This window comes from Schistocerca americana, chromosome 3 (genome assembly GCF_021461395.2).
Source record: "Schistocerca americana isolate TAMUIC-IGC-003095 chromosome 3, iqSchAmer2.1, whole genome shotgun sequence".
Taxonomy (NCBI): domain Eukaryota; kingdom Metazoa; phylum Arthropoda; class Insecta; order Orthoptera; family Acrididae; genus Schistocerca; species Schistocerca americana.
This window is the reverse complement of record NC_060121.1, coordinates 396113113-396129107: the sequence shown is the minus strand read 5'-3', so window position 1 is coordinate 396129107 and position 15995 is coordinate 396113113. Positions and strand designations below refer to the sequence as shown.

General features: G+C 36.7%; 1 protein-coding gene across 1 annotated transcript in view; it reads right to left on the bottom strand.

Moving 5' to 3' along the window:
- LOC124606110 (teneurin-a) overlaps positions 1 to 15995 on the bottom strand; it is a 360362-nt gene that overhangs the window by 164272 nt on the left and 180095 nt on the right. Inside the window, exons 9-10 of the mRNA XM_047138074.1 lie at positions 8699 to 8845; positions 4775 to 4982 (exon numbers count right to left, since the gene is read on the bottom strand). Coding sequence (XP_046994030.1) covers positions 4775 to 4982; positions 8699 to 8845 — 355 coding nt within the window. The remainder of the gene's footprint in view (positions 1 to 4774; positions 4983 to 8698; positions 8846 to 15995) is intronic.

Genomic DNA, 15995 nt, shown 5'->3' with positions numbered 1-15995 from the left:
TTATGTGAATAAATTCTTCTAATTGAGAACACTGGTGGCATTTATGAATGGTGTTGGCTCTATGAGCACACGGTTTTGTTTATTCATGTGTGATAAATTGAAGATCACTTGTGTCTACCATATAAATTTCTTAAAATTACATAACTGCATTTAAGTTCATAGTAGTCCTCTTAGAAGGTATAGCTCTAAATGTATATAAAATAATTTGATTTCACAATTATGTAACTAGACTGTTGTTTGGATCTACTTGCCAGTAACAGTCAACAGGGTGAAATCAGAAAATTTCAAAACTGTTGTTGGTTTGCTTCTTTTTTTTATCTGCATACAACACATAAATCTTAAAGATTATTTCCATCTAGTTCTCAAATATAGCTATGAAGGCCTGTTTCATTTGTCACTATCGTATGAAAATTACATAAATTATTGCCTGTTTGACTTACAGATTTTTTTTAATTGGTCCACTTTTCTTATAAGCACAAATTGTACAAGAGATATTGTACATATTGTGGACTATCCTCAACTGACAAAAGAGATCTTCAGGTACTTGTTAGTTCTGTTGTTTAGCAACAGATTGTTTCTTTGTACATATTCTTCATTGACAACTGCATTTGTAACAGTTTCAAACTGGAATAAGAAGCATTTAAAGGGAAACACAAGCCAAAATGCTTGTAATATATATTATGATCAAATATGTTTAAAAATGTAGGCTGAAATGTCCATTTCGCAATGCACCATTCTTAGTTTTGTGTACAAGCTGATTCTCAGATGACAATAAGTAACATGAATGAAACCATAATTGAAAGAACAGTTAGGCCTATATATGTTAATTGTAATATGTAACTTTTTCATAATGGAACCAAGTAGGAACATGTTTCATACTAGTGATAATGAATATTTATGCTTCAGAAACAAACAACTTTTGGAGTTAAAAATTTTTGAAAGATGGAAAACTGAATGCATGTATGAGCATTCAGTGTCAGTTTGGAAGCTGTAAATTTCATACATGGTATGACCGATACTTCATTTCACTGTGAAAAGATATGATGTCAGTTTCTTTGAAAATCAAGCAACATTCTGAACAGCAATATGTATGATTTTATGTCAAATAATCTTCGTATATGGAACTTCAAAAACATTATTTATTTAAGTATGGAATTCAATTAGCTCTCACAAAATAAAAAATTAATTATTGGAAACCACATAGTGTATGCAATATGATTTAAAGCAGCACTCTGAAATCAAACAGCTGCCATTCAAATGGTACAAGAATTTTCTTTGGAGAAACTTGACTTTGACCAACCGTAGGGTTCGATGTAAGAATGGAGCTCATTACTCCTCATCATGTAAGACTGATTGTGATCATAAATGTGTGTCAATCCCATATTAACATCAAAAAGTGCAAAAATCGACAGATTTCACTTTCATCCTCGTGTGAATTCCTATCACTGTGTGACATAAAGCATCAGTATTAAATCCATGATGAGAGAGGTAACTAATTGTTGGTATACAACAACAAAAAAATCAAGTTTCTGATTGTTAGAGTTCCATGTATATCATTAAAGAGTTTTTGGATGAAATTGGAGAGTGGCTGAATATTATGCATTATATTCAAGGAAGAATAATGTTCAGACAACTTTCCTTTCTGTACTGAAATAGCAGCACACATATAATTAAAAACAGATGCTGAAGGGCAACATAAAATGCATAGCTCTTGAAACAGACACTACAACCAAACAGTAAAATAGTGTCAAACATAATTTTTTCCTGACAAGGAATGCAAAAATTACTCTCATTATATCTGTGACAGCGCAAGGATATAGACTGAAACAATGCTATTAAAGAGTAATGCTGGAAGATGTGAAAAAACAACATGAGATAATTTAGCACCTTGTAAGAAGAACAGAATTTAAGCCAAATCAGCACAAATGTGTAAATGAAATATGGGAGATGAAATCAGAAAAGAAATAGAATGTTTTTAACAGTCAAGAATATAGTTAATTTTTGCTTTCAGCAAGTGAGGATCAGAAGCAGAATAAATGTCACGAACTCTCAAAAATATTGTACCAAAGCATTTACACATGACAAACACGTATGTAACTTTTGTTGTCTGACAACAAAGAAAGCTTCATTTATGTTGTAAGTGACAACTGTCTGTGGCTGTCCAATGAAAAGAGCATACTGAAGACTCTGTCCAATGTCTGGGTAAACTAATTGTAGAGTATTGGTTGCTTCGTTCTTCTTCATACAGATTTTCAGTATTTTTTATGGTCTTCTAATCTAAGACACACACAGTTAAGAATTAATATTGAGTTTCCTTTTTTAAACCTAATGGGCAGCTAAAATCATGAATGGGAGCAATTTATAAAGAAAAAAAGATTTGAAATTTACTTTCTTAAGTAGTTCATATATTATCAATAACACTGATAGACGCTACAGTCTGGAACCGTGCGACCGCTACGGTCGCAGGTTCGAATCCTGCCTCGGGCATGGATGTGTGTGATGTCCTTAGGTTGGTTAGGTTTAAGTAGTTCTAAGTTCTAGGGGACTGATGGCCTCAGTAGTTAAGTCCCATAGTGCTCAGAGCCATTTGAACCATTTTTTGAACACTGATAGATCACGTAGTGAGGTGTTAATCTGAATATGCCACTGGAAGGCAGCAAAATTTTATGATATGGTATGTGCACAATGGTCTAGCACTGGGGCAAAATTCTTTTAAGTGGATCTAAGTTCAGTAATCAAACAAACTGATTACAAACTAACATATAAACATGAAATAGCATGGGAGCAATCCCTGAAGTCTATCATCTCAGACGCTCATAAAGAAATTCTTTGTATAAAGGGATCCAATCTTTAACAAATATCTTGATTGGTATTAATATTCATGTGACCGCTGAAAAGAACATTTCAGTACATTTTCCAACAAAATTCATATTTGAGTAGGTTGTCTTATGACTTTGTATCCAACAATGTAAATGTATCACTGATGTGGCCATCAGTCATTAAGATTCATATACTTCTTGTTTAAATAAACTTTCCATTAGATATGGAAATAAAATCTGAAGTACCATAGTGAAGGTACAGCATACTGAAGAATCTATTTTGGAAACGAGATTCAGATTCTTTTTGTCTCTGCGGACAGAACATTTCCTAAGAAATTAATTTGTTGGGAAACTCTTCCCTTTGCTGTGCCAGTGAAGCTAGAATATGTATATCTGATGCACTATTCTGACAAAAGTACCAAGTAATAACAGTTTTTATCCAAGTTCCAGTTAAGAGTCCTATTAGTTCAAATGATTACCTTAACATAGACACTGAGACAAACACACAAAAAGTTAGTTTGGTAATGATAAAGGGGAAAACACTAGACAAAACACACAATGTTGAGGGTATTATTAAGTCTTGATATGAAGGAAACCAAAAGAAATCAACGCTCATTTCTCAAGTACTTCATAAAAAATTTATTGGAGTCACACAGCAAAAAACAACTGGAATATAAGTGGATATTTTCATTTCAGCTAAACACAAATAGCAAATAAAAATTTGTGCAGTCAGTTATCAGAATAATGTTTAGTTCCTGTGCTACATGATCTGATTATCACAACCTGATCTCTCACTAATATCTTATTGCATTTGTATACATCGATATACACAAAAAACCATGGCTAAAATTTTGATTGGTAATTAATCCAGTATTCATAAATGCGAAAGAACATTTTTGAAACTAAATCAAAAAGCTTACAACTTGTGAATTAAATATTTTGTTTTGTGACAGATTCTGTAAAAGTTCATATATACTCCACAATTTCCCTGTATTTATCTTGAAACCCCCCCTTGTGCAATAGTTTTGTCGTTTCTTTGAGATGCTGGTTTATCACTTTTAGAGGCATTACATCAAATTCTGATCCACTATATTAAGCTTTAACAGAGGAAGAAAATGGTTCCCCATATCAAGACTTAACTGGAAAGAGGATCAGGAGAAGGAATAACATGAAGTGGTACTGATTCAAGATGGGACTAACGTGTTTCTTGTCAACTGTTATGACAAAATAAAGAAAAGAAAATAGCTACTGAATAAAGATAAACAAAAATTGAAAAGCTACTGGAGGAAAGGTTAATGTCAGTAGTTGAAAGAAACATAACACATCTTTCAAATAAAAGGCTTAAGTTCTCAATGAAACAAAGATGGAATTATTTATTGTTAGATGTTCCACACACAACACAAAAAGATTAAGATTTTCAATATTATTACCATCTATCATATGAATAACTTCTACAGTTATGTAACAACTGTAGGAAGGAAATGATCTTGTCTTTGTTCACAAAGTAACCCTGAAACATTGTTATTGGTAAGAACATGATAAGAAACAGTATAACTTCATCATTAATCACAGCCAGTTACTGAAACTGAAATTTCTTGGTTTCTTGTCTTGTTTGGCCAAGATCATTCTACGCCATGAAGCCTTTATATCGAGCACCCTATAACTTACAGCTGTGCTTTCTTAAAACGCTCAAAAACAACTAGACACTACTGTTTAATTGTGCCTCTTCCTCTTTTTTTACAAGAGATTTATAAAGTAATAGTTCATTTATCTCACAAAAAATGGTTGTCATGAAAAACAATGTGTCTGTGTGAAAGAATTATTATCAAGAAAGTACTTCAAATTTCCATCTTTGTTTCTACACTTTATTTGTATGTGCTTATGTTAACAGTAATGAATAACAAAATCAAACAAAAGATTTACAAAAGCTGTGAATGAGATAGACTTTTCCCTACCTTTCACTGTATTCATCAATATGGGCATAGCTCTGAACACTGTTTTCTTCAATGAGAAATTTGACTCTCTGATAGAACGATGCTGTAACAGACGGTGGCTGTTTCCGCAATAACACCTCAACAGGATCACTTGATGCTATACACATTATGTGATCTGAGCAAGAAGGATGTGAGCAGCACTCACTATCTGAGCAATCAACCATTCCATCTGTAAAAGAAGGAACAGTTGCTCTCCAACCCCTCTTGTTGATAACATGGTGATCAGATAGTTACTTACCTACCACACATTTTGTTTATTTAAAATCTTCAAACACCAAAATCTGCATCAGAATAAAACAACATATACATAAACAGTTCAGATTGTTAATAATTACTTCAATTGGTAGCTAGTTTTCTCTACGTGTTCTCCCACAATTTACAGTGTTTACTATTATGAAAACAGAGTGTGGCAATTATGAAGATATCTGAGATTAGTGAACAGAACAGAGCAAGTTAGATTAATTAAATTCACCCCATTTCACTGATGCTTTCTCTTAGTTTTAATTCAGAACTTAACTTGACATCCATAATCCTTATATGAGAGTACTCTCATCTAGCATTAGCATAGCTGTTATGCATGACTGTTTAAAGAGGTTAAATAGTTTCATTCTTGCTATGTATTACATCATTCAAACAAGATGCAGAGATAAATAAAACAACACATTAATTATTTATCACAAGATGTCGTAACTACACAAACATGGTAGTAAATATTGAACACAGTGATTGAACTGAATAGCATGATTCCTTCAATAGAACAATATGACATTTAATCTGGACTTCCTAGTGCACTCCAGAAGGTTTCATTCACACACAGCATGATGTTACATGTGTGGGGACTCATACTGTAGGTGGCAATTCAAATTCACTTACTTAAGATCAGTTCAAGCACAAATGCTTCAGGTTTGGTTTCATGTTCAGAGTTCATATAGTTCACAAGTATCGATCTTCAGTATTAGATTCTCAACCATGGAATATTTGGAACTGCTTCAAACCTATTTGTAGTATGGGGCAAATCTTGATAAGAAATGAATTGAAAGGTAAAGCTGGGGACAATCACAGATGAGTTGTGCATAGATCTGAAAAGAATCTTTCACTGAACTTGATGGAAAATTGCACAAACTGAAGAATGAGACATGAAAGTAAGAACCGCATCATCATAATGACATCTGTTAAATTGAGTGCATAATTTTGGCTGATGAAAAATGAATAGTGTGAGTTAAAAAAAAAGAAAAAAGAAAGAAAAAAAAACATTATAACACAGCAATAAACAGCTTAAATAGGAAAGCGTGTTGGATGATTAGTGTTCAACTTCCATCAATGATATGGCCATTAAATAAATGAGCACAAGCTCGGATTGAACAACTATGACTTTCAAAGGAACCATCCCAGTATTTACCATTAACACATAAATCTTGATGACCAGGCAGGACTTCAATTCTGTTCCTCCCAAATGAAAGTGAAGTGTTTTAATCAATGCACCAATTCACTTGTAACTGAAATGGTGAGCAGTTCTTTAACTGGTTGGCTTGAAGAGGCTTTATAATACAGAGGTCCTCTCAAACTTCTAGTCAAAATTATTTAATAGCAGAGGATCCTAACCCAAGTATTTTGAGATAAGGAACTAATGGCTGGAAACAAACATTTAGTGGTTTATTAAAATAAGGGTTATAGCCAGTTAATGTCAACAACACCAGAATCAACATGTTTATTTCTATGTTATGCAAAATTTTGCTACTCCTCCTCAAATATTCCTGTTATCTGTTATACAGTGAGATGGTCAGTGATGACCCTACCAACCAGTCCCTCTTCAGCTCCTGTTGGATTTTCAAACACCAACTGCTTAATGTAACCCCAAAGATAAAAAGAATATTGTGTGTTTTATATGCTGCTCTCTATAGTATAAACAAAGTTTTGTTCTTGTGTAAAATTTTGCAACTTAATGCTTCATCATCCAAACTGGTAACACCTGTAAACAAGACTCACTTTTATCATAACATTAAAGTGACATGAATTCCAGCTGTCATAACTAATCACTTAATTTCAATTACTGCAAACATCACTTGGTTATTCAAACATCTAACGAAGCAGTCATGTTATGTGTATTTTCTATACTCATACAGTGTCACATTATTACACCTTCATATACTGAAAGCTGTACCTCTTCTTATCAGTTAAAAGAAGGGCACAATGTGATGAGGTAATATAAGATGATAACGTGTAAAACACACGACCTTCATCACATAAAGACCTAGAGTGAGGGATACAGTTCAGTATTAAGAACTGTATTTCAATTGGTCTTTCGGTATTCAGAGTTGTATATCAAAAGGCAGGAGTTATGTTTCATTTCCTTTCATACCATTAGTGTTGATTTAACATGATTTAGCAGACTGAGAAAATCTTGCTACTGGTCTATGAAACGTAGTTAACTTCACTACATACAACTGTGAGCACAGATTAGGTGCACAATTTTGCTATTTAGCTTGTTGTATGGGTATTTATAAGGGTCAGTCAAATCAAAATGAGACAGATGGACAAAAAGAAAGTAAACTCTTTACTATTGCAAAAGTAATACTATAACTTGTAATACATTTCTCCCACTGTGAGACAAGATGGTCAATGCCTCCATGGAAAAATTTGTGGTTGCCTACAGAAACACGATAGTATCTAGGCATTCACCTATTTGTCCAAAGCAAATCGATGGCCATAACTGCCTTTCTTCAGGGCTCCAAAATATTTATGTGACACAGGAAGAGATTCTGACTGTATGGGTGATGTATAAGGACTTCCCAGTAAAATTGCTGCAGCATGGTCAGAACAACTCCAGCAATATGGAGGCAGGCATTATGCCACCACAGAAAGATGTCATCTGTCAACATTATTGGGTGTATGGACTTTAATGTGTGCTTCAGTTTTTGCAAAGAGTCCATGTACCACTGTGTGTTACTTATGGTGCCATATTCCAGAAAGTCATTGAGCAGTGGGCCCTTGCAATCACAGGTAAAGGTTGTCATGACTTCTCCAGAGCTGGCTGTTACGTCGATTACACTGGAGAAGTTTTGCTGGAATGCCCTCACCCATCCTCTGTACAATCCTGATCTCTCCCCATGCAATTTCCATATTTCTGGAGCCCTGAAGAAAGACTTTTGTGGCCGTCAATTTGCTTCAGGTGAAGAGGTGCGTGCCTAGATACAATCGTGGTCCTGTAGGCTACCACAAACATTTTTTTCATGAAAACAATGGTGTCTTGTCTCATAGTGTGATAAATGTATTAACAGCTATGACAATTACTTTAGAAATAATAAACAGTTTACTTACTTTTTCCATCTGTCTCGTTTTCATCTTACTGTCCCTTATAAATAAATGAAACTACTTGGGATGTAAGCATGCTGGTGTAAAGGACAGTAAAAAATGTTTTAACCAACTAATGATACTTTACTCTACATCTCAGCAGACATGTACTTAATTTGTACAGTATATTTTCTAACATCACTACATTACAACATGAATATGATTACCCATTTACTCATTTATTCGATATTTACTTCAGTAAAATGCAAACCGAAGAGAATTACATGCCACAATTGTGTTGACTCCTTCACAGACCGAATCAGACAACAGCTATCTTCTCTGCTTTCTCTTATTCACAAATGTTTCAAGTCACTATGAAAAATATCACAAATGCTGGAATACTCAAGTGTTTTTTACTCGCGCTGCTTAAGCACAAAAAATATTTCATGTAAATTTTAAAGTTCCCTGAATATAGAACAAACCTTTCTTTGTTCAAGTTTGTTCATGTAATAAAATATTTTGGTAGGATCTAGAATAAACTACAATTTCTGTACATATTTTGGAGAAATAAATGAATTCAAAATTTGATTTCACCTTCATCATTGTCAATTTCATCATTACATTCCATTTCGAGTCGAATGCTGCAGTCATAACCCGCCCATCCATCTGAGCACATACAGCGATATTCTCCATCTTCCAGGGAACAAGTACCATGACGATTACAAGCACTTTTGCAACCAGCTGTCAACAAAAGACAATCATTACTTTTTTGTGTTTGTTAATATTGTTGCATTAACTTTATGATAGAAGTTTCAGTGAAACAACATTACAATGATTAGACTTACTGTCAAATATATATTATGTCAGATAATGCATAATCTTTTAAAATAAATATGTGACAAGGATGAAATTGTTTTTAGCAGGGGGAACTTGTACTTCACCTTGCATGGAAAACAATGATACAGTAATGATGGATATGATGTTATGATTATAGTGAGTTGTGCTAAAGTGATTCTTTACAGCACTGCAATAATATCACAAATAATTACTCAAATACTGTAAATTTATTTTTGGAAAAAGTTGTTGTATAAATCAGCAACTCTTCTGCAAATACTATTGTCACCGAACCCACAAACAACTGATGTTATAGATGAGCCAACATTATCTACTATCAGTTTAAATGTTACTTCACATAGAAAGTAATTGACAAGGTGTTCAACTGCTATATGACATCAGAAGTGAATAACAAAGGCATCTGTCCATTACTGGTGCTCAAAACTCATCTCTCTATATAAAAGGCAATGAAGGCAACGATCTGACTGACAGACATACTTACTGACTGAGTGACTCATCATTGTCCAGCCCAAATCACTAAGCATAGAAAATTGAAATTGGAAGGAGGTGTGAATCTTATATGAAGGTGTCATGTAAGATGGGATTTTTTGAAATTCCAACCCTAAGGGGGTAAAAATGGGGATGAAGGGATTTTTTGGAAAACATCACTATTAAGGCAGTTTTGAAGCTAGAGCTAAGAAAACTGGTATTTGGTCTCTCAGGCAGAATTAAACAAAACCTGTTTCAGAATATTTGGAAATTTGATCCTATGAGGGTGATACAATGGGTGAACTTTTTGAAAATAAATCATTATTAAAGAACTACTAAAGTATTTTTAAAGCTATGTCTATGAACATTGTTGATTGACTTCTTGGTTACAAATAAAAAAATGTGTTTTTCAGCATTTTGGAAATTGAAACCCTAAAGAAGTGAAACTGGGGATGAGATTTTTTATGAAAATATTTTATCTACTAAAATTTAAGTCTGTCTTCTCAGTTGGAAATAAAAAAATCCAAGTTTCACTGTTTATGGAAATTAAGCCCCTAAGGGGGTGAAACATTTTATGAAAATGTTTCTTTGGGTACGCATTTGTAAAGGTAAACCTCTGAAAATTGGTGTGACTTCTTGGTTAGAGATGAAAACTGTTTTTAGAAATTCAACCACTGGAGGTGTGAAAGAGGATCGGAGTGATTCACTCAGTCTTCACTGCCCAGTCGAAACTTCTGAAGATAGAAACTTGAAGTTCAGAGAGGGTGTGGATCTAATACTGTAGGCATTGTTTAAGGAGCCATTCCACTCAGAAGGGGGTGAAATAGGGGATCAAAGGTTTTTTGAAAGTAGGTTACTATTACAGGAATTTGAAGCTAGTACAACGAAAAGTGGTACTTGGTTTCTCAGTCAGAAAATAAAAAACTTGTGTTTCAGCATTTTTGAAAATTCAGCCACTAAGGGGATAAAATAGTAGGTGAAAGTTTTTTCGAAAACAAATAATTACTAAAGAACTACTACAGGATTTTTAAGACTACATTTATGACAGATGGTATTTGTCTCCTCAGTTAGAAATTAAAAAAAAAAAAGGGTTTCAGTGTTTCTGGAAATTCAAACCCTAAGAGATTGCAATAAGGGATGAAAATTTTTCAGAAAATATTTTGTTACTTTAAATAAATTTTAAAGCTAAATTTATGAAAACTGGTATTTTAGTTCTCGGTTAGATATAAGGAAATATTTGTTATGGGATGGAAGTTGCTAGGGAAATATCCCCACAAGAACGCAAAAGGCATGGTTAATCAAACTTTGGACTCTAACTACCAGAATCACTTTTTTGGTCAGAAGTACATTCAGGAAAGACCATGCTTAAATGGCCTTAATTAGTGTGAAAAGCTTAGAAGGTGTTGCAATTTGTGAACAACATAAAAATACAATTAAATAAAAACAAAAAAATCTCTGTAGACCATATAGGCTATGCAAGCTAAGCAACATGCGCTAAGCTAGTATATATACAAAAGGCAATGTCTCAACTGACTGATGCACGGATCAGTGTTCTGTCTGCACCAGTGAGGCGTGTGCATTACTTCTGCTGTGCGCTACGCATACTAGGTCGAAGAGAGCCAAATACTGTCATAACGTAGCGCTGTGCGTCAAGTGTGCTGGGGAGCACAACAGCGACGCCTGTGATAGCAGCAGAGAACTTCTGCTGACTTGCAATCAGTAAGGCAGGCCCCATGTCACCAGATGACGTGGCTGCCTGACTTTTTCAAGTCACAGCCGTGCCAAAGGTCGTGAGGTGGCCACGGCCGTGCTGACACTGTGGAGAAGATGATGATGACAGGCACAGACCAGCCTGGCACAGGTGAGGGACAGCGCAGAAGCAACTCCCCGCCCTTCGACATCCTTGGGGATGACTGTCCAGAGGGAAGGCCAGGCTGTAGCTTGTGCCACTGAGAGGGACCCACAGTGGCTCTCAAAGCTGTCTTGGGGGCAGAGAGGTTCACCTTCACAGCCACCCTGGTTGCAGAGGAGGAGGAGGCCGTTAGGCATCTGCGTACAGCGTTCATCAAAGGCCTATGTTCAACAATAGGGGAGCCAACGCCAACTACTGCTACTGCACCTACACAGAGGAGTGCCGCCAACAAGCAGAAGATTCCCAGGGTGCCTGTCCCTGTGACCACCTCAGCAGCAGCCACAGAAGAACAGCACTATGAAGACATCCATCAACCCTGCAGCAACGACAGCGATACTGAAAGCTATGGGGGCATTCAGTGCCAATGCTGAAGAGAGGAAACAGCACTCATTGCCACTGCATGGAAGGCTGGCACAGACATCCTGCCAGAAACAGTCGAACAGGTGGCCCTGCTTGACAAACAACTGCAGCAGAACTGTGCCTTGCAGTAAACAGAAGATGCTGGACATCAGAGAGCTGCTACTGGCCAACAACATCCAGATGCTGCATCAACTCACCACTGACACTGACACTGACACCACTGACACTACACAAAGGAAGTGGCTACTCAAGTAGCAGAGTACTTGTGGCGTGCACATGGCGGTTTTTTAGGCTAGGCAGAAGTGCAAGGAGTCCTGATGAACACTCACCAGTCAACATGTAGGCAGGGAAATCAGGACACGCTCAGTGTAAAGACACTACAGCTATCAAGATATCAGCAGTAAATTTTCAGTGTGTTCGGATTAAAGTTCCTGAATTTACTGCCCTCCAGGAAGCATGTGGCGCGCAAGTTATTCTCGGGACTGAGACCTGGCTGAACCCTGAGATAGGAAGTTCTGAAATATTTTGTGAGGGTTGGAACGTGTATCAGAAAGACAGATTAGACATCGTACGAAGTGGTGTCTTCATTGCAGTTGACAAAAATATTGTGTCTACTGAGGTCGAAGTAGAGTGTGATTGTGAAGTTATCTGGACACGTTTAACAGGGCTAGGAGAAATAAAGTTAATTGTTGGGTGTTATTACCGGCCACCAGGTTCCACCATGACAGTTGTAGAATCATTCAAAGGGAGTCTACACTCTGTATCACAGAAGTACCCGGATCATGCTATATTAGTCGGAGGCGACTTCAACCTACCTAGTATAGACTAGGATGTCTATGGATTCATTACAGGTGGTACAGACAAGCCATCATGTGAATTACTTTTGAACACATTATCCAAAAACTGTCTTGAGCAGCTAAATCGACAGCCAACGCATAATGGAAATATTTTAGATCTGGTAGCCATGAACAGACCAGACCTCATTGATGGCGTCAGTGTTGAGACAGGGATTAGTGATCATGATGTTGTCATTATGATTATGGTTACGAAAGTTAAAAAGTCAGCCAAGAAGGCTAGGAGAGTATTCTTACCAGAAAGAGCAGATAATCAGTTGTTAGTATCCAACTTAGTAAATGAATCGACTTCATTTATTTCCAGTACGATAGATGTGGAAAAATTATGGGCAAATTTTAAACACATTGTAAATCACACATAGGAGAAGTATGAGCCGAAAAAGTGGGTTACAGACGGAAAAGACCCACCGTGGTTTAACAGCGCAATTTGGAGAATTCTCAGGAAGCAAAGACAGTTGCACTCGCGGTGCAAGAAAAGTCAGGAGAATGAGGACAGGCGAAAGTTATTAGAGATTCGTGCTGCTGTAAAAAGAGCGATGCATGAAGCATACATCCATTACCACCGTCATACCTTAGCAAAAGATCTTGCTGAAAACCCAACGAAATTCTGATCTTACGTAAAATCGGTAAGCGGGTCAAAGTTGCTCACTGATCAGTCTGGCCTGGCAACAGAAGACAGCAAAACAAAAGATGAAATTTTAAATTTAGCATTTGAGAAATCTTTCACACAGGAGGATCATACAAACATACCGCCGTTTGAGTCTTGTACAGATTCCTGTATGGAGGACATAGTGATAGACATCCCTGGGGTTGTGAAGCAGCTGAATGGGTTGAAAATAAATAAATCGCCAGGTCCTGATGGTATTCCAATTCGGTTTTACAGAGAGTACTCTACTGCATTGGCTCCTTACTTAGCTTGCATTTATCGCGAATCTCTTGCCCAACATTAAGTCCCGAGCGACTGAAAAAAAGTGCAGGTGACACCTGTATATAAGAAGGGTAAAAGGACAGATACTCAAAATTACAGACCAATATCCTTAACATTGGTTTGTTGCAGGATTCTTGAACATATTCTCAGTTTGAATATAATGAATTTCCCTGACACAGAGAAGCTGCTGTCCATGCATCAGCATGGCTTTAGAAAGCATCGCACCTGCAAAACTCAACTCGCCCTTTTTTGACATGATATCTTGTGAACCATGGATGAAGGGTATCAGACGGATGCCATATTCCTTGACTTCCGGAAAGCGTTTGACTCGGTGGCTCAAGGCAGACTCCTAACTAAGGTACGAACATATGGGATTGGTTCCCAATTATGTGAGTGGCTCGAAGACTTCTTAAGTAATAGAACCCAGTATGTTGTCCTCGATGGTGAGTGTTCATCGGAGGTGAGGGTATCATCTGATGTGCCCAAGAGAAGTGTGGTAGGTCCGCTGTTGTTTTCTATCTACATAAATGAACTCCTGCATAGGGTGGATAGCAATGTGCGGCTGTTTGCTGATGATGCTGTGGTGTACGGGAAGGCGTCGTTGTTGAGTGACTGTAGGAGGATACAAGATGACTTGGACAGGATTTGTGATTGGTGTAAAGAATGGCAGCTAACTCTAAATATAGATAAATGTAAATTAATGCAGATGAATAGGAAAAAGAATCCCGTAATATTTGAATACTCCATTAGTAGTGTAGCGCTTGACACAGTCACGTCGATTAAATATTTGGGCGTAACATTGCAGAGCGATATGAAGTGGGACAAGCATGTAGTGGCAGTTGTGGGGAAGGCGGATAGTCGTCTTCAGTTCATTGGTAGAATTTTGGGAAGATGTGGTTCATCTGTAAAGTAGACCACTTGTAAAACACTAATACGACCTATTCTTGAGTACTGATTGAGCATTTGGGATCCCTATCAGGTCGGATTGAGGGAGGACATAGAAGCAATCCAGAAGCGGACTGCTAGATTTGTTACTGGTAGGTTTGATCATCACGCGAGAGTTATGGAAATGCTTCACGAACTCGGGTGGGAGTCTCTGGAGCAAAGGATGCGCTCTTTTTGTGAATCACTACTAAGGAAATTTAGAGAACCAGCATTTGAGGCTGACTGCAGTACAATTTTACTGCCGCCAACTTATATTTCACGGAAAGACCACAAAGATAAGATAAGAGAGATTAGGGCTAGTACAGAGGCATATAGGCAGTCATTTTTCCCTTGTTCTGTTTGGGAGTGGAACAGGGAGAGAAGATGCTAGTTGTGGTACGAGGTACCCTCCACCACGCACCGTATGGTGGATTGTGGAGTATGTATATAGATGTAGATGCAGACACAGCGTAGCAGAAGGCTCACAGCAGTGCACTGCGCTGTTGCACTGGATTGCTCTTAAGGTACTGACCATAGCTCTGACACAGTATAAACACAGGATACCCACTACTAACGTAACCTACCCTTGCATGTTCTGTTGTAGTAGCAAGTAATCCATTGCTGCTCTTAGTATCCCATCCACACTCTGTCCTTGAAACAGTTACCTCCCATTTATATTTCGTGTGTGTGTGTGTGTGTGTGTGTGTGTGTGTGTGTGTGTGTGTGTCAGATTTTTAACAATGGCCTTGTTGGTCAAAAGCTCACTTTCCGACTGTCTTTTTGTTGTGCCTATCTGTGACTCAGCATCTCCAATATAAGGTAACTATCCTTTGCTCAATATTGTTACATTCCATTCTGAATATTCCATTGTTTGATTGTGAAAGCATTTTCAAAGCTAAATCTAGGGAAAATTTGTATTTGGCTTCTCTATTAGAAATTAAAAAGAAAAAAAAAAAAATACTCATTTCACAATTCTTGGAAATTCAAAACCTAAGGGCTGAAATATGGGACCAAAATTTTTAATAAAATATTTTGTTACATTACTGAATTTTTAAAGCCAAATCTATGAAAACAGATATTTCACTTCCTGGTTAGATATCAAGAGATATGTGTTAAAGGACGAAAGTTTCTATGGAAATATCACCACAAGAATGCAGAAAGCAGATTAACAGAAACCACCGTAACTAGCATGAAAAGTTCAGAAGGTGTTCCAATTTATGAACAGCAGAAAAATCCGATTGAAGAAAAACAAAAACAAAATTCTAAGCAGACCATACAGTCTACATGATTGAAGCAGTGGGCACTAAGCTCCTTAATAATATAGGATAACTGAAAGAGGAGATCCATACTTCAGTCTGACTCTAAGACAGGTTTTTACATACCAGTTTAGATGCACATCAATGTGGTCACTACAACAAGTGGGATTTTTAGCTTGTGTTCACACTGTGCTGATGTAACATGAAAGAGTGCACTGTCTAGCACAGTTTACATATACTTACAAAGTAATTTTTACTACAATGTGACAACAGTGATACATTCATGGTTTTATTATCTGACATCAATGAATTTATATTCACCTACGATGTAAAT